This window comes from Homarus americanus, unplaced genomic scaffold, assembly GCF_018991925.1.
Source record: "Homarus americanus isolate GMGI-L3 unplaced genomic scaffold, GMGI_Hamer_2.0 scaffold32583, whole genome shotgun sequence".
Classification (NCBI taxonomy): domain Eukaryota; kingdom Metazoa; phylum Arthropoda; class Malacostraca; order Decapoda; family Nephropidae; genus Homarus; species Homarus americanus.
Window position 1 is genome coordinate 11,932,859 of NW_024713129.1, and position 24,815 is coordinate 11,957,673.

Genomic DNA, 24,815 nt, shown 5'->3' on the forward strand with positions numbered 1-24,815 from the left:
TATCCTGGCATGAAAGCTTATACACACGCACCACCATACCACCACACTACACATTATCACACACACACACACTATAATATACTACACACCACCACAACACAGAACCACATACCACCACACATCAAACACCATAACACAACACACTACCAATCACCACTACACACCACCACACCACACACCACACACAACACACCACACACCAACTTCTCCTCACCACTCACCACACGCCAACCACCACTCACCACACACCAACACACCACACACCAACCACCACTCACCAACACACCACACACCACTCACCAACACACCACACACCCTAATATTCAGGCAAGGAGTGCTGGCCTCATCATCTCTGTAGTATAAAGTGACTGCTGGTCTACCTGGCTCAGTTTTACCTTAATGAACAACCTCTGTACATGAGAGCAAAAAGGTGTGTGTGTGTGTGTGGTGTACGTTTGTGTGCGTATTTGTGAATGCTAACTTTTTATGTATGTGTATGTAGAAATTATATGTCTGTTTGTGTGTGTTGGCTTTGCATATGTGGGAGTTACAGTAATTCCCACCTTTATCCCCCAGGTCCTTGAAGCACTGTAGTAGTGATCTTGTGTGTTATCGGACTTGGAATTACAATCCAATGTGGTATATGTAAATAATTTGCTAATTAATTTATGGTTTAATTTGCTAGTTAGATTAGGGAAATGATTAAGCGGAGTGTACAAAATATAGTGGTAAAAACACTATTTGGAACCCGCCAGACGCATTATTACACGGGAAGTACTGCGGTATTCCTCTTTCTCTACGGATCACGTTAATATCGTTTAATTTACACGATATCGGTGGCGATAGTTAACTAAAAATGTAAATATATATATTTCTATTAAGAAATAGTAGTATAAAGAAAAATAATAATGAATATTTAGTTGTTGTTTATATATCACTGGACTACTGCGTCACGCAATTGTACAAGGCGATAGAAGCGCCATTCTCGTTTCACACTTCATGGAAGGCAGACGCAACTCTACAAAATCTAGCAGACAGTCGGCAACCCAGAGATATTCTACCTTCTCAGTTCCTCCAAGACTCTCTACAACTCATAGCAGCCCCTAAAATAACAGCTAAGTATCTTTTTAAAGTTTAGGTGATCACTTATTCTTAGGTACCGCTATTTTAAGAGTACGGGGCTAGCTTAGGTAATTATGTTATATTTTTTATATTATATTAACTTAGATTTAATATCTAAAGCATATGTATAAGTCTGTTTGTGTATGTTTGTTTTGTATATGTGTCTGTGTATATTGTATTTGTATGTGTGTTTGTGTATGTTAGTTTTATGTATGTGTATCTGTGTATGTTGGTTTCGTATGTTTGTCTGCGTATGTGCGAGAGTAACCTAACATACTGTCTATCTGTGTTTGTATGTGTGTGTGTGTGTGTGTGTGTGTGTGTGTGTGTGTTTGTTATTAAAGAAGATTACAATGAGGATTTTTGTTTATTTAATTTGGATTGAAGAAAAAACCCGATAACAGTAAAGGAAAATGAAAAGTTAAAGATAAGAAAAAATGTCGTGAATATGAACAGTAAAATGTAATCTAAAATAGACAGCCGTGACTCTCATCTTGTTGGCTGTAATCAACACAACGAGGCACAGTAAGCAGCCGGGCGCGTAGTAGTGGTGGTGGTGTGTGGTGGTGGTGGTGGTGTGTGGTGGTGGTGGTGGTGGTGGTGGTGTGTGGTGGTAGTGGTGGTGGTGTGTGTGTGGTGGTGTGTGTGGTGGTGGTGGTGGTGTGTGTGGTGTAGTGGTGGTGGTGGTGTGTGGTGGTGTGTGGTAGTGGTGGTGGTGTGTGGTGGTAGTGGTGGTGGTGTGTGGTGGTAGTGGTGGTAGTATGTGGTAATAATTTCTGGCGGTGGTGGTAGCGTGTGGTAGTGGTGGTAGTAGTGGTGATGGTGGTGGTGGTGGTGGTTGTAATATGTGGTAGTAATATCTGGTGGTGGTGGTGTGTGGTAGTAGTGGTGATAATGGTGGTTGTGGTGGTGGTGTGTGGTAGCGTATGGTGATAATGGTGGTAGTAGTGGTAACTCATGGTGATAATGGTGGTAGTGGTGGTGGCAGTGGTAACGTATGGTGATAATGGTGTTTGTGGTGATGGTAGTATGAAGTTCACTTAATATACACTACATTTCCTTAAAAAAAATGTATTTCTCTTAATTGATTCTGTTTTTTGTAATAACGCGTAGTTTATTGATTACGTTCAAGGTTAATTAAACAGCTTATACCTGCAATGTACTCGGACCCACGCAGGTAATAATCAGAAAAACGAACATAACACATAAATGAACTAAAATATAAGGGGTAATATCAGTTACAGTATAATTAACTAAACTTCACATTATACCAAGTCTTATAATTCTTAGTGTGTGTTAAAGAACTATTGGTGATTCTCTCTCTTCCCTCATTTATTGTTCTCTCTCTTTCTATGTATCTCCGTTTTCTATGTCTTGACGTCTTGTTTACCCGAGTGTCTTAGAAGCGCTGGAGAGGGAGGCATATGAACACCCCCCTCCCCCCGCCCAGCCTCACCGCCACCTCCTTCCATCACAGCTGACTCACCCTCTGCCTCCACCCCCACCCCCCGTCCCCTCCTCCTGCGTCTAGCCTTCACATACTTTTCTCCTCCTCCCACATAAACCCCACTACTATTACCTCATTTACATAAACATCTGCCTTAAATGACAACAAAAAATGACCTCTCCGTACACCAGTGTCTTGTGAACTGCTCTAATTCTTCCCTTTATTTGTTATTTCTTGGTTTGTTTATCTATCACTCGTTAAGTTCCCGCCATTTTTAACATAAGAGATTTTCAGATTTAGATTTGACCCTCGAGGTGGTGGTGGGGGAGGCTAGTTTATTGAGCACCCCCTAATAACCTGTGCAAAACGAAGCGCAGAAGTGTTTACAGCGCCCAATAGGGAAGCATGCGGAGTTTATGCTTGCCTTCTTGACTCATGTAATTTAGGAAGCAATTACCTGAAGGGCTGTGCATTATGTGGGCAAGTTACATACAGTGATAGGAAGATTCTCGTGAGTGTCGCCCAGCTGGTAGAGGCATCAGGGGACTTTGCATACCATTCCCTTCCTCCTCCTCCTCCTTTTCTCACCAGCTGACCCTCCTCCTATTACCAGCTGACCCTCCTCCCCCTCCTCCTATTACCAGCTGACCTTCCATCACTCTGCTTAATACAGAACAATAAAGTCAGTAAATAAAAGTAAACAAAACTTATTTGTCACGGTAGTGGTGGTGGTTGCGTGTGGTGATGGTGGTTGCGTGTGGTGATGGTGGTTGCGTGTGGTGATGGTGGTTGCGTGTGGTGATGGTGGTTGCGTGTGGTAGTGCTGGTGAAGGTCGAGGTGGCGTGTAGCGGTGGTAGTATGTGGTAATGTGGATGGTTGTGTGTGGTAATAAATTAATAAGAGTGGTAATGGTGTGTGGTGGTGATGGTGTGTGGTGGTGATGGTGTGTAGTGGTGATGGTGTGTGGTGGTAGTGGTGTGTGGTGGTGATGGTGTGTGGTGGTGATGGTGTGTGGTGGTGATGGTGTGTGGTGGATGGTGTGTAGTGGTGATGGTGTGTGGTGGTAGTGGTGTGTGGTGGTGGTGGTGTGTGGTGGTAATGGTGTGTGGTGGTGATGGTGTGTGGTGGTGGTGGTGTGTGGTGGTAATGATGTGGTGAGTTATTATGTGGTGGTAGTGGTGTGTGGTGGTGATGGTGTTTGGTGGTAATGATGTGTAGTAGTGGTGATGAGTGTGTGGTGGTGATGGTGTGTGGTGGTGATGGTGTAGTGGTGATGGTGTGGTGGTAGTGGTGTGTGGTGGTGGTGGTGTGTGGTGGTAATGGTGTGTGGTGGTGATGGTGTTTGGTGGTAATGATGTGTAGTGGTGATGGTGTGTGGTGGTGATGGTGTGTGGTGGTAGTGGTGTGTGGTGGTAGTGGTGTTGGTGAGGGTTTGGTTAACATCAACCAGACTACCTCCTCACTCTGCTTGCACGAGATAACGAAGAGAAATCAACATCTGAATCTTGGAGAAGGAATGCAGACAGACAGACACAGACTTAGAGAGACCGACAGACATAAGCAGATGACTAGATAAATATATAGATATTTTGGTAGATAAAGATAGATATAATAAAAACAAAGAGAGAGAGAGAGAGAGAGAGAGAGAGAGAGAGAGAGAGAGAGAGAGAGAGAAAACAAAAATGAAAACTGTGGACACTCAAGAGATGAAAAACACTGAAAAAGGTTTAAAAATAGAACACAAACAAAAGAGTTGGCTGAAGAGAAGCAAACAGACAGGCAATTAGAGACAAAGCCAACAGTCACACACAAAAACAAGAATGATGACAGACAGACAAACATAGAGGGTAGACAAAAAGCTAAGAAGATACAGACAAAGCAGACACACACACAAGCAGACAAGCAGTAAGAGCGTTATATCCGTGTGGTGGTAGTAGTAGTAGTAGTGGTAGTAGTAGTAGTAGTAGTGGTAGTAGTAGTAGTATAGTAGTAGTAGTAGTAGTAGTAGTAGTGTAGTAGTAATAATAGTAGTAATAGTAGTAGTAGTAATAATAGTAATGTAGTAGTAGTAGTAGTAGTAGTAGTAATGGTAATGTTAGTAAATAGTAGTAGTAGTAGTAGTAATGTAGTAGTGGTAGTAGAAGTAGTAGTAGTAGTAATAATAGTAGTCTTCCTCGATGCTGAAGGTCAATGAATTTTTAACGAGACCACTCATTTCTCCTCCCGCTCGTCTTCGCAACCGCCCTTCACTCTCCCACCTCCACTCCTCCCCACCCCCACCTCCCCACCCCCCCTCCTCCCCCACCCCTCCTCCCACCCCCCCCCTCCCCACCCCCACTCCTCCCGCACCTCCACAACTTTTACGACAACTAGCATTTTATAGTCTGATAAAGCGAGAAGCTGTAGATCGTCTTCGGAGTCGTTGTCTTTTTCTGTCTGTGAGATTCTTGATTCGGTTAATGGAAACGTTGAGACAAACAGACAAACAGAGACAGACAGACAGACAGAGAGACAGTAAGAGACTCTGCAACTCCCCATTAGTGAGAGACTTCCACTTAAACTCCGGGTCTCCACGAGGCTCCTTCCTTCTCTCACTGTCCTCCGCAGAGTGTGAGGACATGTTGCTGCAGTGGTGGAGGGAGGGATGGAAGGTTAGAGGGGTGGCTGGTACAGAGTGGATGGGTAGAGAGTAGAAAGATGGAGGGTAGACAGGGTAGGAGGGTCAGCAGTGTAGTTACCCTGATAAGACACTTTCTCTCCCCTACTGTCATACACCCACTTACATAAACACTACTTTCCTCCCATGTACTTGTAAACTCACACCCTCACATCATTCACACCCTCACATTCTCTAACACCCTTCCCCCCACGGCCATGCAAATACCACCCTTATACACATAGCATTTTCTTCCTTTATGCTCACAAATTTTCGATACCTGGTCCGTCCCGTTCACATAATCCTGAGTCACTACAGATAAATCTCACCTTTACTCAAAAACTTTCATCATTATTAAACATCATTATGTACCTGTACATCCATAGACTGTAGTTCCCACACCCAACACCTGGTGGTATTATAGAAATGTTATCCCTCACTTTCTATACCTGCACTTATCTATATTCAATTAACTGTATATTATTTCTTACCTTTACACTCACTCACCTGTACAGTACCTCTCAACTCGACACCCACTCACTTTCAAAATCCTTAGGACCATCTCAACACCCAATTATGATGATAAAGGCTGACGAAGATGACGAATGGTGATCCAAATCATATTCTCCCCATCAGAAGTCCTCCTGTAGGCGACGAGGACTGACGACGAAGAACAACGACGAAGAATGACGATGGTGTTGTGAGACGAGGCAACACCAACACCAACAAACAAAGAATGTCTTTCCGTGTCCCATCACCCATATACCAAAGTTCATAGTGAATTTTATTTCGTAAAAGAGTAAAAAAAAAAATTGTATACTAACGAAAACAAATAGTTTTCTCCTCCGACAACTGATGCTCCATAACCCAGAGTCCACGAGCTGGTTCAGTAAGGCTGGAGACGAGAGCATCAACAAAGGTTAAATAATTTCATAACTAAACCTCAACTATGAGTAAAATAATTGCCGAAGAAAAGAAAACAGACGAATATTTTACCAAGGAAACTATATGGAATGGAAAAAAAATGTATATAAATTTATCCCGAAGAAAATAAACCTGAGATAATTTATATATACTGTATATATATATACACATTATAACCGCAGCGAAGGGTTTATATTACGATCTTACGGCGTCTAGTTAAGATATAATGAGTTTATTGAGTTCCTGATCAAACAAAGATCGTCTTACAAGTGTTTCCGGGTCACTTACTTGATTCCTTGGCGAGATATTAACCTTAGATTATAATGAAGGTCTCTTGAGCTTTGTGAAGGAGTCCTTTCATAGCTCGCTGGGTTAAAGACGCCTGGTGGTGGTGGTGGTGGTGGTAGTGGTGGTGCTAGTTATGATGGTGGTAGTGGTAGTAGCAGTGGTGGTCGTTATAATGTTGGTAGTGGTGGTGTTGTCTTAGTGGTAAGGTGTTACTGATGAGAGAGAGAGAGAGAGAGAGAGGAAAACTAAAAGAGAAATTGAAACAGTAAATAAAATTCACCCTGTGTAGAAATGACCAAATCTCCCTCCCTCCTCCCCCCCCCCCTTTCTCTAACATGCTGCACCTTCCTCTGTATATGAAGAGGTAAATGCTCCATGAGGTAGGAAATGACATTGTTAGTAAGCCTGACCCAACACCACGCTAAAAATTTATGGAATATTTTGCAGTGTCAGGTAGTTGCTAGGGTCTATTTCTCCGTCAGTTACTCATTTATTTCTCAGTTATTTCTATCAGTAGACTTGTCTCACGTTCAATAACTTTTCTTAAACCATCTTCGTCTAAGGGTTAAACCATAGTCGTCAAAGGGTTAACCTGTCATCAACAAAGGGTTTAACCCATCATCATCAAAGCGTTAAACCATCATTCTCAAAGCGTTAAACCATCGTCATCAAAGGGTTAAACCATCGTCATCAAAGCGTTAAACCATCGTCATCAAAGCGTTAAACCATCGTCATCAAAGCGTTAAACCATCGTCATCAAAGCGTTAAACCATCGTCATCAAGGGTTAAACCATCGTCATCAAAGGGTTAAACCATCGTCATCAAAGCGTTAAACCATCGTCGTCAAAGCGTTAAACCATCGTCATCAAAGCGTTAAACCATCGTCATCAAGGGTTAAACCATCGTCGTCAAACAAAGTGGAAATATTTACTCCTTATATAGAAAAAGTAAGAAATTATATACAAGTAATTTTGGAGCAAGACAAGACAGCGAGAGATAAATAAAATTACGCCTCTCATATAAAAAAAAGTATTTATTTTTTGCGTGGAAGGAAGTAGAAAATTTTATCATATAAAAGTAGAAATACAATAATTTTTTTCCTGTGTAATGACCAATTTATTAATAGAACGATGTAAATAATGTTTCCCTGTGTGTGTGTGTGTGTGTGTGTGTGAACCATGTGAAAGAAAGATTGCGAGAGATACAGAGAGAAATACCACTAGGAAAGGAGAGACAGAAAGAAAGACCATAAAAATAGAGACAGACAGAGAGAGATAAAGACCATAATAAATCGAAAGAGAGAAAGAAAGAAAACAGATAAAATATAATAAACAGAGGCAGATAAAGACAGTACATATCAAGCAAACAGACATCTTAAAAATATTCTTCCTTCCAGCGGCTCGTGGAGCTTTACACACACAAATCCATCCTCTCATAGTCTTTGGGGTTGAAAGCAAAATCCAGAGTCTTGCTGGCCTTGAGAGCTTACGGTAAGCTTGTGTGTGCGTGGATATAATACCTCCAGCCACCACGCCAGGCAGCTAAGGCCCAGTTCTCAAAGGCTCTAAGGTTATTGTGAGGTGGAGAGGGCGAGAAAGACGGAACACCTGACACCTGGCAATAATGAATGATGTTGTGCAAAATACGGAGGGGGAGAGAGAGAGAGTCAATAGTGAGGAGGATGATGGATGGTGGCGGGTAGTGAGGACATGTCAAGTTCACGCTTTCTGGAGTTGCTTTGGCATTGGTGGGTGAGTGGGTGGGTGAGTGAGTGGGTGGGTGGGTGAGAGGGAGGGGACGAAACCGTGCATACATAAATATACAAAGGATTGTGTGTAAATTTGTGTATATATGTGTGTGTTTCTGTGTGCGTGTACATTCATATATGCATGTAAACATACGTTGTGGATTTCTATTTGCAGAACTACCAATTACACCTGCATGTATGTATAACACATATACAAATGGCTGTGTCACCCGTGTATACATATATATATATATTCCCGGAAACACATCGCTTGCTGGCATGGATACACACACACACACACACACACACACACACACACATACACACACACACACATACACACACACACATACACACACACACATACACACACACATACACACACACACACACACACAGACACACAGACACACACACACACATACACACAGACACACACATACACACACACACACATACACACACACACACACACACACACACACACACACACACACACACACACACACACACACACATACACACACACGGATTATCGCTGTCTTGAGCATTGACCCCCTTAAGAACACGTACTTAAGGACGTTATAAACACGAACATAACCCTGAGATAGACTCCCTAACTTTACTAGTGACATTGTCTGTATGTTAATGATGCGTAATTAACCCAACGGAAAGTTAAAGGAGCAACGACACATTAAATCTAACGCCACTCAACTTCGCTTCTCTATATCTTCTTTTTATTTCTCACTACTTTTATGTCTCACTACTTCTATGTCTCACTATTTTATGTCTCACTACTTCTATGTCTGAATATTTTATGTCTCACTATTTTATGTTTCACTATTTTATGTCTCACTATTTTATGTTTCACTATTTTATGTCTCACTACTTCTATGTCTCACTATTTTATGTCTCACTATTTATGTCTGACTACTTCTGTCTCACTACTTGCACCGGTTTAATGGTACAGTAATACTATTTTTTGTATCATATATTTTTTCCCACGTTTAATGGCTCACTGTTTTTATATATATTTTTTCCCTCCCGTTTAATGGCTCTCTACTTTTTTATATACTTTGATTTTTCTCTGTTTAATGGTTCAATACTTTTTAATATAGTTTTACGTAGTTGTTTTTGCTCCTTACCTAAACCTCTCTCCTTCCCTCCTTCCCTACATCATTCCCTCCTTACCTACCACCTTCCCTCCCTTCCTCCTTCCCGTGAGCTGTATCCAAACCTTTCTTCCCTCTCTACCTCCCTGCTTCCTTCCCTCCCTATCTTTCTCCTCCCTTCCTTCCTTCCCTCCTTCACTCCCTCTCCTTCCACTCATGCCGTATTTTCGTGATCTGCATCCAGTCCTTCCCCTCCTTCGTTCCCCGCCTCCTTCCCTCCCTCCTGCCTCCTTCCCTCCCAAATTGTTTAGGTGTGGACAGTCAGCTGCGTGAGGGATAAATTGCTTGTTAAAAGTTCGACCGAAAAAACCCACAGTGACCTGCTCGCTCGGTCGTCTCACGCGAGGTTACACTGCTGATTACTGACTCTCTCTCTCTCTCTCTCTCTCTCTCTCTCTCTCTCTCTCTCTCAACCTAACCTTCCTAAAGAAAACAATAAGCTGAAGATGTTATGCCCAGGCCAAGATATATGAACCATCTAAATTTATGAGTCGATACACCTAAGGACAGACGTTTGTTTTACCTGAGGATTAACTTCTCTGAGGGTAAAAGGTTGAGGTGAAGTGAGGTGAAGTGATCATTAATGTGTATAATCATCAGGTAAAATAAACACTATTCATAATCTATACAAAATTTCACTTATCCAATTATCCTTTTTTTACGTATTTTAATCCTTATCTCTCTTACTTAATCCCTCTTATACATCCATCCCATCCTATTCCTTTGTTTATTTATCCCCCATTCGTTAATTCATGCTGTTTAATGATTCCTCCTCTACGTCGCGTTATTAGAGTTAAGGCAGGAAGTCAGTACTAAGATCTGATAATGTTATGAGGGTAATTGATTGGTAATTTAGTTATCCGTCTTAACTACACTTGAGGAAAGGTAATTTGTGTAAGGTATAATCTATATTCAATTATGTCATTATGGTATTAATTATTCATAAATACATACATACATGCATTACATACATTATATACATACATGCATACATACATACATACATACATACATACATACGTGGCAGTAACACTTCAAGAGACACTCAGCAACACATACTATAAACACATCGCCAGAACGAGCAGTCAACAGCGCCTGGCTTTGCTTCGCTTCTTTATGGTAACAGCACATGGCTCTCCTTCCTGCAGCCAGGCCACCTATGAGTCGGTGTTATGCTCTGAATGTAAGACTCTCATGTGCACTCAGGATGACGGACACATGATACGGACAGTACTAACACATTCGATGCACTATCACAACACATAACACTACAACACCTTAAACACTCTCATAGATAAAAGAAATACGTCACCTAACACATAAGGAACACACAAGGGGTACCATCAACTAATCACCACTGCAGTGCGGACACATACGGTGCTATATCTCAGTGCACCACGAAGTGTTTCCCTGTGTCCCTGGCCAAACTAAATCACTCGAGGTTCTCCAGTAAGTAATTTGAGGCAGACGAAGTTTCAATAAGTCAAGTCCTGGGAATTTCACCAGCTGTCAGCTCTCCAGTGTGTGTCCTGACCTAACCAACTTTCTGTGAGACGAACTACGACAGATAATTTCGTTTTGGGGAGTGACAAATTTTTTTATATTATTATTATTATTATTATTATTTGAAGTTGTAAGTGCTTTGTTGTGTGTGTGTGTGTGTGTGTGTGTTTACATAATACATCTATCTCACTTTCTACACAAAATACGTATAAAAAAAACACACTTTCAAAACACCGTCAAATAACAACAAACACATTTTAACTTCTTAAAACCTACAATACACATCACTGTACCACCCCCCACCCCCCCCCCCAAAAAAAAATAATATATATAGATTCTTTCTCCTCTTCATTCGACAAGGTAGGAGGAGTAAGCTGTGTCTCTCATCAGTGTCACTAGTTATCTCTCTCACTCACACCAGACCGCGGCTTTTAGATTCAACTTGTAACAATACCTGATGATTGTTGGCCTCGATTCTCCCTTTGGTATTTCAGCAGTCATGAAGGTTAGGTGTCGATCTATTGGCATCAATTTGAGAGACGCTATTGAACCGCTAGTCAGTGATACATGATCAAAAGCGATAAGGTTAATAGGATTTACTATTTGTGAATTGCTATTGGGAGGAGGGCAGGGTGTTGTGTGTAGACGACCATGGTGTGTGTGTGTGTGTGTGTGTGTGTGTGTGTGTGTGTGTGTGTGTGTGTGTGTGTGTGTGTGTGTGTCCTTCCTCTCCCTTTCACCTTGCAAAATGATTCCTCCAAACACCTTCATTTCTCTCCTTTCTTCGCCTTTCCCTCTCCTCTCATTTCTACCCCTTCTTTTCTACCTTCTTACTTCTTTGCCTCCGCCTTTCCTACTCCCCGTTCCTCCTCCTCATCTCCCACCCTCTCCCTCTCACTCCTCTCCCCCATCATCTTTCATCTATCTCACTCCTTCACTCCTCTTCCTTCCTGCGTGTTGTTACCCTCCTCACCTCCTTCCTACCTTCCCTCACTCCCTCCCGATCCTTTACCCTTCCCTTCCCACCTACCTTCCCTCACTCCCTCCCATTCCCTCACCCTTCTCCCCTCGTGCCTCGTGCCCCGGTCTCACCCCAGCACACACACACATATATACACAGGTGTCAATTACCGCTAACAGTTGCTGGTGCAAGTGTGGTGGAATGGCCGGAGTCTGATACCAAGAGCGATTGGATGCGTCGAGAATTGCCGCTACGGTGTAAATTCGGTCACACACGCCCAAACACGCCCATGCTGCCAAACTTACACTCCCACACCCTAAAGCGTCATGTTCCTTACCATTCACTAAAGTTAGATGATGTTATGATTTGGTTGTATTGTATTTTTCATTGTAGTTTTAAATTTATTTTTTATGAGTTATTAAAGATATTGGTTTTACTTTATTTCAGGTCAGGTTAGGTGAGAGAGAGAGAGAGAGAGAGAGAGAGAGAGAGAGAGAGAGAGAGAGAGAGAGAGAGAGAGAGAGAGAGAGAGAGAGAGAGAGACTCACAAAATGGTATACAATAAAACTACCTAACAATCAAATTACTTACAAACTAAGTTGTTGTTTTTTACATTTCTGTCAACTACAAACATCTCTATGCTAATTGATTATGATATTATTATTATTATTTTTTGTGTGTGTTTCTGAATATCCTACTACTGACATTTACACAAATATTGCTTGGCATAAATGAATTTCAAATTGTTTGAAAAGCGTATGTCCACCGCTGGCTGCACTAATTGTGAGAATGGTAACGTGTGCAGCAAATGGTTATTATTCATGCGGAAATACAGTCCCTCCATTACAGTTCGTGAGTTGTAACTGTAACATGTAATAAAACTGTAAAAAAGAGCAAAAACAAAAATAAGCAATGTCGATGCAAATGATCCACATAAAAGGTAAAAAATATTTTTTACTTTTACATTTCTTTTTTTTTCTCGAGTATATGAAACACTTCCAGAGACCTGATAGGACTATTCTTCCCCAGAGGACTATTTTGTAATGGGTTTTATACGTGTACCAATCATCTTGTAAATTGGCCAGTTACAGTAATGGTTATAGTCTAAGGTTATAATTAAGGAATTGTGAATATTAGATTTTTCCCCTTATTTAATTGTACGTTGTTGATATTGCAATTGCATAGTTAATACTCTCTTTATAAACATCAATAATAATTATAATTACAGAAGAATATAAACATACTCATAAAAGAATATGAAGATTATTAAAAATGTTATGAGTCAAGTTTATGAGTCAAGTTTATGAGTCACTGTTCTGGAGTATTGTTTCATAATCTCACAAGTGTTATCGGGGTGATGTCTGTGTCTCATAAACAAACTCACATGAATTTTATGAGTAATTCTCCAAGTCATAATCTTCAGTTTGTGAGCAGAGGATGAGTGCCCCATAACCGACGTTCATTATCAATAAATATTTCTCAGGTTGTTGAGAGAGGTGAGGCTGACCAACTGTATACATTACTGGACGGAGAGACAGACAGACAGACAGAGAGACAGACAGACAGACAGAGAGACAGACAGACAGACCCACAAAAATAGATCCATTCAAAAATACGTAGATTATTTCCAGATTTAATTCAAAAATAAAATATTTCTTGTTGTTTTTTCTTCACTTAGAAAATCACAAGTTGCTCCGTGTTTGTCGCCTCTAACTGACAACAACACACTTGCTAAAGCTGATATGTTGAAGCTCGAAGCTCTTGGGGGCGGTGAGCATGTTGCAGAGGCAGCTGTGGTGTTTATGCTCCAGTAGGTGGCCTAGTGAGTATATTACTGAGGCAGATGTGGTGCTTATGCTCCAGTAGGGGCCAGGTGAGCATATTACGACAGCAACTGTGGTAATTATGCTCCAATAGTGAACTGATGAGCATAATAGGATGATGGATACACTCAAATAGGGTCTAGGGAACATTTTAGAGACACACCTGTGATGGAAATACGCTAAAGGGATAACTAATGAGCATATTAAAGTAGCAGGTGTCTCGGGAGGATGGCTGGCGGCAGAGAGAGCATATTACAGTAGCAGGTGTCTGGTGGGGGAAATGTTGGAGTGATCGTAACAGCCTTGTGTGAAGATGACTCCATGGTGAATAACTCTGAGGGCTGGACAGTGGGCATACCGGGAAGGCTGTGGTGGTATGTTGGTGGTGTGTAACTGCTGAGGTATGGAAGGAAGGAAGGAAGGAAGGAAGGAAGGAAGGAAGGAAGGAGAGAGGGGAGGAAGGAGAGAGGGAGGGAGGGAAGGAAGGAAGAGTGAGGAGAGAGAGGAGGAAGGAAGGAAGAAGGAAATGAGGGAGGGGAGGAAGAAGAAGGAGGGAGAGAGAGAGAGGAGGAAGGAAGGAAGGAAGGAAGAGGGAGGGAGGAAGGAAGGAGGAGGGAGAGAGAGGAGGAAGGAAGGAAGGAAGGAAGGAGGAGGAGGAAGGAAGGAAGGAGGGAGGAGAGGGGAGGAAGGAAAGAGAAAATAGGAAAAAGAGCGAAGCGGAACAGAGACAGAAATAAAAGAGAGAGAGAGAGAGAGAGAGAGAGAGAGAGAGAGAGAGAGAGAGAGAGAGAGAGAGAGAGAGAGAGAGAGAGAGAGAGAGAGATTCTACTAACTTTCTTTACCATGAGATCATAGTTATCCTCCAGATGGTCGTAGCATTACCTTCATTACGTCATATCATCACGTCATATCGTCACGTCATATCGTCGTCATATCGTCGTCATATCGTCACGTCATATCATCACGTCATATCACGTCATATCATCACGTCATATCATCACGTCATATCATCACGTCATATCATCACGACATATCATCACGTCATATCATCACGTCATATCATCACGTCATATCATCATGTCATATCATTACTTTGTATTTTGATCTTTTTATTTATTTTTCTGTCACTGTTTACAATGCAGTTAATTAATATGTAATCATTTGTATTTTCTCTCTCTCATAAATTTGTGCGTCATTGTTATTAAATATTACTGCTATCATCATGGTGTGGGATTACAGACAGACAGACAGACAGACAGACAGACAGACAGACAGACAGACAGACAAACACAGATAGACAGACAGACAGACAGACAGACAGACAGAGCAAACACAGATAGATGACAGACAGACAGACAGACAGACAAACACAGATAGACAGACAGACAGACAGAGACAAACAGACAGACAGACAGACAGACAGACAAACACAGCTAGACAGACAGACAGACAGACAGACAGACAGACAGACAGACAGACAAACACAGATAGACAGACAGACAGACAGACAGACAGACAAACACAGATAGACAGACAGACAGACAGACAGACAGACAAACACAGATAGACAGACAGACAGACAGACAGACAGACAAACACAGATAGACAGACAGACAGACAGACACACAGACACACAGAAATAGAGACAGACACACAGACACACAAACGTACACACAATCTTCAAAGTATAAACTGTACTTAAAAAAAAAAGCATTTGCGTTAAAGAACATAGAGAAGTTAATAGAGTGTAAAAGTTAAATGACCTTTAGGAGTTATACCTTACAGTTATGACTGGCTGGTCCGGGCGACTCTTTAACTTATGGTAACTGCCAACACCAACAACCATAACCCATCCCATGCAATAACAACTATAACCATCAACAACTGAACTATGACGGAGAAGCTGTGACAATCGTTGGAACTTTTCTGCATTGATTTTTCACTTTCAGGAGGAGGAGGAGGAGGTTTTTACAGCACTGAAGGAGGTTTTTACAGCACTGAAGGGGGACTTTACAGCACTGAAGGGGGACTTTACAGCACTGAAGGGGGACTTTACAGCACTGAAGGGGGACTTTACAGCACTGAAGGGGGACTTTACAGCACTGAAGGGGGACTTTACAGCACTGAAGGGGGACTTTACAGCACTGAAGGGGGACTTTACAGCACTGAAGGGGGACTTTACAGCAGAGGGGACTTTACAGCACTGAAGGGGACTTTACAGCACTGAAGGGGGCTTTACAGCACTGAAGGGGACTTTACAGCACTGAGGGGGACTTTACAGCACTGAAGGGGGACTTTACAGCACTGAAGAAGGGGGGCTTTACAGCACTGAAGGGGGACTTTACAGCACTGAAGGGGGACTTTACAGCACTGAAGGGGGACTTTACAGCACTGAAGGACTGAAGGAGGGAGATTTGGGTGTTGAAGAAGGAAGGACTTTACAGCAGCGATGAAAGATTCTTACATACATACACTACACCCTGATCTAAACCAAACTTCCTACAACCAAAATAGTCTTACATACTATCTCTCTCTCTCTCTCTCTCTCTCTCTCTCTTTTCGTGTCTCCTCTCTCTCTCTCTCTCTCTCTCTCTCTCTCTCTCTCTCTCTCTCTCTCTCTCTAGGGGAGGAAGGAACCCGTAAAACATGTTAGGGAAGACTGCTGTCCATTCGCCTTGATGGTGAAGTAAAGGGGTTCACATTTCACCTCATAGACCAGAGAGAAGACTTACACTATGAGACGAGCCTCCACAACACACAGTAATACATTCAGTGTTTAATAAAGTCATAACTCTTATATACTTTCTAACTAGTGATAGATTAATGTAATAACTAACCTAGATACGGTCTTAAAAGGCCTTAGTGGGTTATTTATTGATTCACATTGATAACATTACAATATTAACAACACCTTCAAACGCGTCTTGTCTCATTTTGATAAAGAAAAACAAAAGAAAATCTAAACCTATATCTTGAGAAACTAGATTAACACCAAATAAAGAAAAAAATAAGTAATTTAATTCTATTCCCAAACAAACTAAGAGACAACCTCAAAATCTATATCAAATGCGTAGAAAAGGTAATATAAATAATAATCCCAGTGTAAATAAAAGCGTGGAGACTACCAGGAGAATCAAGAGACATCCTATGGAACAAAACGAAAAGAAATCAAATCCCATTTCCAGAGGAGGAAGAGAAGAAGTGAAACCCTGAAGCCGATGCCTTTATGGAGGAGAGGAGAATCAAACTCGATCAAGCAAGAAGGAAGATAATCAGAGAGGGAAGGAGTGCCTCGTCTTCACCTATAGGAGGGGTGTTTGATGCTTCTTGGTTGACTAGGAGACATACCTGTGATGTTTGATGCTCCTTGGTTGACTAGGAGACATACCTGTGATGTTTGATGCTCCTTGGTTGGCTAGGAGACATACCTGTGCTGCTTCCTAAATACATTCTGAGATGAAGTCAAAGAAAACATCAGATTCCGTTTATTTAGTTCATTTATTTATTTCAATTTTTTTCATTCATTCTTTCTTTTATTCTTTCATTCATTCATTTTTTCTTTGTCTTTTTTTGTCTTTCGTTTACTTTGTCTTTTATCTTTGTTTTTCTTTCTGTAAAAAAAACTTGTCGCTCTGTTGTTGATGTTCTGAAGCAAATAACAAAAGGAGAGAGAGAGACAAGAATGGAGAAACGGAGAGAGGGAGGAAAGGAGGGAGGAATGGAGAGAGAGAGAGAGAGAAGACAGGAAGATAATAGCAAAATTGAGACACACACACACACACACACACACACACACACACACACACACACACACACACACACACACACACTAGCGAATATCCGAACGAAGATTAATGTTTCACCAACCAATTCATTTCTTTCAGCAGACAAAATATATATATTTTTTTTGTATCATGAAATTCACTGTTTCATTTTTTTGGGGGGGTATTCTGTCAAACACAAGTCGCCATATTTTTAGCACCATACAGTCGTATTTCACCTGTATATAAAACATTTTTTTTTAACATGATACCATCGGGAATATTTTGATCCATCACTACAGATTCACATAGACTCATACATGGGTACACACACACACACACACACACACACACATACACACACACACACACACACACACACACACGAGAGTCAATAGACGCAATAGTAAATATGTGTGAACAAAAGTAGTTATTATACCAATAGTAATTCAACACGTGAACAGTAACATGGGGGTTGTCTGCTAGTGAGAGCACCAATATTATAGATGATGCGAAAACAGCAGCAGCAGTAATAACAGCAACGGTAACTGCAGTAACAGAGACATTAGGAACAGCAGCAGGAGTAATGATAGTAGCAGCATAAACAATAACAGTAGTAGTAGTAGTAGTAGTGAGGTAATAAAATGGTGGCGAAGGTGTGGCTATTGGTGGAGGCTGGAGACCACAATACAAAAAAGTAGTAGGAGTCGTAGTAGTAGTCGTAGTAGTAGTAGTAGTAGTAGTATTATGAACACCAACACACAAAACAACCACCATTACTAAACAACAAAAGCAACAAATAACAAATAAAATAAAACAAAAACAACAGGAACAGCAGGAGGTACAATAATTAATGGGCCAACAAAGACACCGACACAGGTACAGACGTGTGGGAGCACAGATGTGGCGTAAGGCAATATGCAGATGAGGAGGGGGTGTGTGACCATGAATATGAGTGGTGTTCTGACAAAGCATCACAGTATTAGAGAGTAAACGACCATTAGATCCAACATACAACAGTGTACACAACTAGTTCATATATATATAACCCTTAAAATACAGAGTTTTATCCCATATCCACTATGTTATTTCACGGTGTTATAGCAAGAACCATCAAAGAATTATCCCTATATCGTTCGTAGGTCAGTTGGGATACATCGCTAAACGGGAACGATTGGACTAGAAAATATATATCCTATAGTTCCATTGGCTATATTTCGTCACCAATACACATAGTTGATATAGTTTTTTTATTTACACTTTTCTGCTTGATTGTTGTGTTGGAGATGGTGTATAAAGGTGTAACTTTGTATGATATTCAATGTATATGGAAGTTATACATTCATAAGGGACATTTATGAGGTATTATCCATTATTATTATGAATGAATTAGATGTATGAGTGTAGTATTGATGTAGATAAAGATATTTTTACCTCACTAAGATACAAATTAATACACGGGTACACAAATGGCGATATACACATACATACATACACCCATACATACATACACCCATACACTACTTTGCTAACATATACGGTAAATTTTGAGTATTTTTCAATATAAATAATACATTGACTTCAAAACTCATAACCATATACATATTAAATGAAGAACTCACCATAATTATTTCCGCCTTCATTACCTTATCAAAACATTACACAATTGAAAAAAAAATCAATAAAAAGAAAAAAAATCATGAATTCTCCATAATTTTTCTGTCACGCCAAGAGTAAATAAAAGAAGCTATTTAATATTCTCAACAGTATTATCGTGTTTACCTTACTGGTTGAAATAGTGGTTGAAATATGAACACTAGCTCGGGTTTGTGTGTGTGAGAAACTTTAAAATTAAGTTTGAGCACCAAGCGTATTTTTTGGGAAGTGACTGGAAGGAGGAGTGACTAGAGGTGACTGGGAAGGGTGACTGGGAAGGGTGGCTAGAGAAGTTGACTAGGGAAGGGAGGTGACTGAGATGACTTCTGGGGGAAGGGAGGTGAGCTAAGAGGGGGTGACTGAAGAAATTTGACTGGAAGGGGGTTGACTAGAAGGGGGTGGTATTTTCCTCTAAGTCGTTCACCTGTTAATAATTAAATCACCATTAGTTCTTATCGTCATTCTTCATTTATTTCCCTTATTGCAGCGAAAAATAAGGAAATTGTGTTTAAATTAATACGTAAGTTAATAAATCAGAATGGTAATAAAAATATAAAGTATAATATGATTACATCAATATTTTCTAAAGCTGTTGGACATATGTAGTCAAAGTGTGTGTGTGTGTGTGTGTGTGTGTGTGTGTGTGTGTGTGTGTGTGTCGGGACCTAGGCATACACTCAGCGATTACGAATCCAATTACATGCAATGCTCTAGTGATTGTTCCACTAACCCGCTGTGGATGTTTAGCTGTGTGTCGACCCTCTGTTGTAGGAATCTCTGAACCTTCAACAGTATAATATAATTAATTCCCTGATGCTCTGTAATTCATCCTGGGTAACAGATTGGGGGTGAGCCTTGTCTATAACGCACCTCACCTCCCCCCACCAAACCTAACCTAACCTCACCCCACCTCCCCCCACCAAACCTAACCTAACCTCACCCCACCTCCCCCCACCACACCCCACCAAACCTAACCTCACCCCACCAAACCTCACCTCACCCCACCACACCCCACCTAACCTAACCTCACCGCACCGCACCTCACCGACCCTATATTATGATATCGTAATGGCTGGGTGTGGGGGGATATAAACAACCTTTTATTTCCCCCACTAGCATTATATTTTGCCTCTGGGGGGAAGCATTGTCTTTGTGTGGATGGGAGAGATAAATTCTAACGCCATCATCTATCTCCGGTTTAACGAGCGTTGGAGTGTTGAGTGTGTTTCAGGATAGATGTTGCTGGATAATGGAAAACTTTGTAACACTAAAACTAAACATTATTTGAGAATTTACTTAGTTTTTATGTGATAATGGATATATATTTTTCTAAAGTCATTATATTTAAGGTTATTTAAACAACGTATTGAGTTGTGTTACATTATAAAATAAATTCTTTAACTATTATGTATATTATGTTAAGTACAGTCCATAAAATAATTATCTATAACTAAATTCTTTTGAGAAATTTGTTGTTTTTAGGGGATTTCTTTTTTTTTTATTTAGTTTTTTATTGTTTTTGTTTTCTAATATTGTGTTTGTTTATTTGTTGCAGGATGTAGTACTGACGTCACCATGATCACGCTATTGATCTACCTGGCCCCTTTGGCAGGTGTCATCCTTACCCTACCTCAAGGTGAGTCTCGTTTATTGTTCACACACACATACACACACACACACACACACACACACACACACACACACACACACACACATCCTAAACATCCTGAGTTTATGACGTAAATATTATTGTTTTCAACCAGCTGATGTTTCATTGGTAAACCCATTCCCCACCCCACCCACACATTCTTGAAAAACATTTAACTGAGCGCTACATTCAGTTCAAACTCATCCATCAGTCTCCGGTGTGTGTGTGTGTGTGTGTGTGTGTGTGTGTGTGTGTGTGTGTGTGTGTGTGTGTGTGTGTGTGTGTGTGTGTGTGTGTGTATGTATGTATGTTTTAATATATTTGAGGTTCCTGGAGGTCGGGTCCAGAAGCGAATTACTCCTTATATTCTACCTTATGGTGTATTAAGATGAAGTTAAAACGCTGTAATATGACCTGGATGTGATACGCGACCCAAGGTTAATTCCAGGTTGTTTAATATAATGACACAATTATCTCCGTAATTTCTCAATTATATAACATAATAGAAACTGTTTACTATAGTTCCTTCTGTTCTTTAAACATTAAGGTGAATTTAGGATGACGTTCATACTACATAATACAACCTGAAAATAACCTTACCTGTGTATCTTTTACTCACACTACATCCAGGTTCCGTAATTTACTCTTTGAGGGGAAAAATATTCGTTCATATGTAAAGCAACACAACTGTATAATTATATTGAGTAATATAATGTAAAAATAATTAAATATGGATCAAATTACCATATTTAACTCAGTGGTAATTATTTAACTTCGTGCTTAACCTGATATAATTAATGAATCTAACTAAAGACACTCTGACAAAAATCATGTACCAGGTAATTTATGAGAAATATATCCCTCATCATTAATATGACCAGGGTGTGAAATATATCTACTTCAGGCACCATATCAATAAGTTTAACGTGTGAAATATATTTGTAATAATTATATATATATTTACGAAATATATCTGTGGCCTTACGTTCCTATTCTGTGTAATATAATCGTCATGAATAATTCAATTAATATAATATTAATCTACACGCTGGCCAGTTCACAATAATGTAAATTTAAGTCATATGATTTATACTTCACATGTGTTAACTTACATCATCAGACAGCTAACTTATGGTGATAAATGTATGTCCTTTGAGTCAATTATTTTAACACCGGCCGTTGGATTTTATGGAAATTTCTTAATTATTTTTAGCGAGTTTTTTAACCTTTATTTATTTTTTTTTATTTTTTTTAAGAAAGGAGGATTTTTTTTCAGAGATTATCAGAGTCAAATTCATGTTCATTTTAAAGTACAAATATATGTTAAGTATTTTTTCGCCAATATTTTAAATTCATTATGAAAAAAATACCATTTGTTATATAAAGAAATTATAAATAAGTTAAAAAAAATAAAAAATCTGGGATTTTAAACGATGTTCCATTTTCCACAGAGCAGATTATACACTTTACTTTATTGCCGAAACAAGTCAACTGTATTTTTTGCTATATATGCGAGAGTCATTTGTCAGGAATGTACATGTCAGGCCGTGTCAGAGGAGAAATTTATCATTCTGAAATATTGGAGCTCCACTATGAAAAATTTGACGTCTGAATATATATATATATATATATATATATATATATATATATATATATATATATATATATATATATATATATATATATATATATATATATATATATATATATATATATTATGGGATTATGGGCGTGGGAACAGGTCATCTACTGTGAGCATGAAGCATTTCCCTTCCTAGTTAGGGAACATGGAGCCAGAACCCTTACCATTCTTTTATTAAACTACTAAAAATAAACAAAAGCAAATCACACTTGGAATATTTGATGTGACTGGATAGGAATGAATAGAGGCCGAAAGAACAAACCAGAATGATAAAGGAAAGAAACATAGATTTTCTTAATTTATGTGAAGCGACGCTGAGGGGAAGCAGAGAGATACGCTGGGGACAGGTGAAGGGAGTAAATTCAGGAGAATCGAGCAAAATTAAAATCTGACGAAATATGGAGTTGCATGATAGACTGTGAGGGATGACACTTTAAAATATTATAAATCAGATTAAAATTAGACACAGTGATGAGTTCTAGTGAGTATTAATACACCTGGGAATAAGAAGAGCAAATTAGAAGTGGATAGATTATTGAATAAACGAAATCTAAACAACAATTATGAAGCCTTGAGTGTGGGAGATAGATTGATGAAGACGAGGGACTTAAAAACAATTAACGTTTATCAGGATCTTGAGAAGGTGTGTGTGTGTGTGTGTGTGTGTGTGTGTGTGTGTGTGTGTGTGTGTGTGTGTGTGTGTGTGTGTGTGTGTGTGTGTGTGTGTGTGTGTGTCTGTGTGTGTGTGTGTGTGTGATTGTGTGTTTTCTTACTCTCTGACACCTTACATTAAGAGGAACAAGTTACTCCCTTGCTACTGTTTCATTACTCAAACTCTGTAGTGTTAAACTCATTAATCCCTTTTCCAGCTGACTCTTAACTCATTACCCGCGTAGTCAATTTACTGTTGTCAACTATACTACACGGACTAATGTACAGAAAGACAGCTTGAAATTTATGTTTTGGGGGAAATGTTTGTAAAGTTATTTTGTGATGAAAAAATTTATTGATGAAATTGTAAGATATGTTTTTAGGTTAGGTTAGGTTAGGTTAGGTTAGGTTAGGTTAGGACTAGAGAAATAATTAGATGTACATACAGTCACACACACACACGCACCTCGCGCAGTCCGCCACTACAACAAAATTCAGCCCATAAGAGCCCGCACTGATAGATATAAGAACAGCACCATCCCATCTATTGCTAAAATAATAAACAACTCCTGATTTATGTACTGTACAGCCCTGTAAATGTATTCAACGCATATTATTATTTCTAAATCACATGTAAGTTTGTAGATTTTCAGTCACCGGCTGCAACTCTATTAATAAACCGTTTATTATTAGTAGTAGTATTATTACACATCAACAAAGGCTGAGATAACTGATATATAACAATCAACTTTAATAACAAGATTAATTTCACTTACACTAATGACCTGGAGGTAATGAATGACCTTTAACCTGCTAACTCAGAACGCAGTTAGGTTAGGTCAATGTCAGGTTACTGTATATGCAAGTTTAATCAATGTTATGTTGACTTTTATGAGGAGAAAAATATATACGATTTATGTGTGTGATTTTTTCTATAAGGTATAAATTGTAAACAAAATGATACACTCAGTGAAAGAGATATTGAAATGAGTGTTACCTGTCAGGGTGAAATTGACGAGTAATCTAGACAGGACATAGACAAACAAATAGACAGACACACACACACACACACACACACACACACACACACACACACACACACACACACTATCTACAACATCGCGTTAGTTGATGGAATGTGTGCGAGTTGGTAACCCTCATATCAGTTCCCAATGAAGTTCGCGAAACAAAAATAAAAGACAAAAAATTGAGAGGGAGTTAATTGGAACCGACTGTGTCTTCTAATTAGTCCTGGTGTTGTTTTAAATATTGTGAGAGGGAGGTGAGAGGGAGGTGAGTAATGTTAATGGTGTCAGGGGTATTAGTGGTGTGGGGAGTGTGAGAGGTGTCAAGGAATACACACACACACACTCTTCTTGTTATTGTAGAGGTTAGGTTAGGTTAGGTTAGGTTAGGTTAGGTTAGGTTAGGTTAGGTTAGTACAGGTATTCTCCACATACGTTGATTATCATTACAACACACAAGATCGTCCTTATATACAGTCATAACAAAGAAGAATATTACCACACCTCAATATATAAACACACCTCAAGACGCTGCATTTCCTTCAAGGTTTGGGACACGATAACCAATTTCACCTTTACCTGTATTATGTCGTGACAGAACTACAATCCCTTACATCAATCGAGGGACCCAAGATGTCTATTCTCAGATTCTTCGTCTCACAATTCTCCCTCACGCAATATCCTTTTTACCTCTCATATATTTTCCTGAATCTATTTCAATCCTCCTTAAATCCTCGAGTGTCTGAGAGAAAGGAGTTGGGAGCCTCTCTTTCTCTCTCTAAAACCCA

The 24,815-nt window shown here is 39.8% G+C and overlaps 1 protein-coding gene across 3 annotated transcripts in view; it reads left to right on the top strand.

The window, feature by feature from the left end:
• The window catches only part of LOC121867299 (titin homolog), a 90,338-nt gene that overhangs the window by 27,440 nt on the left and 38,083 nt on the right, over positions 1–24,815 (top strand). For all 3 annotated transcript variants that reach the window (XM_042367208.1, XM_042367200.1, XM_042367215.1), the window contains exon 2: positions 20,617–20,697. In XM_042367208.1, coding sequence (XP_042223142.1) covers positions 20,637–20,697 — 61 coding nt within the window. In that variant the 5' untranslated portion in view covers positions 20,617–20,636. The remainder of the gene's footprint in view (positions 1–20,616; positions 20,698–24,815) is intronic.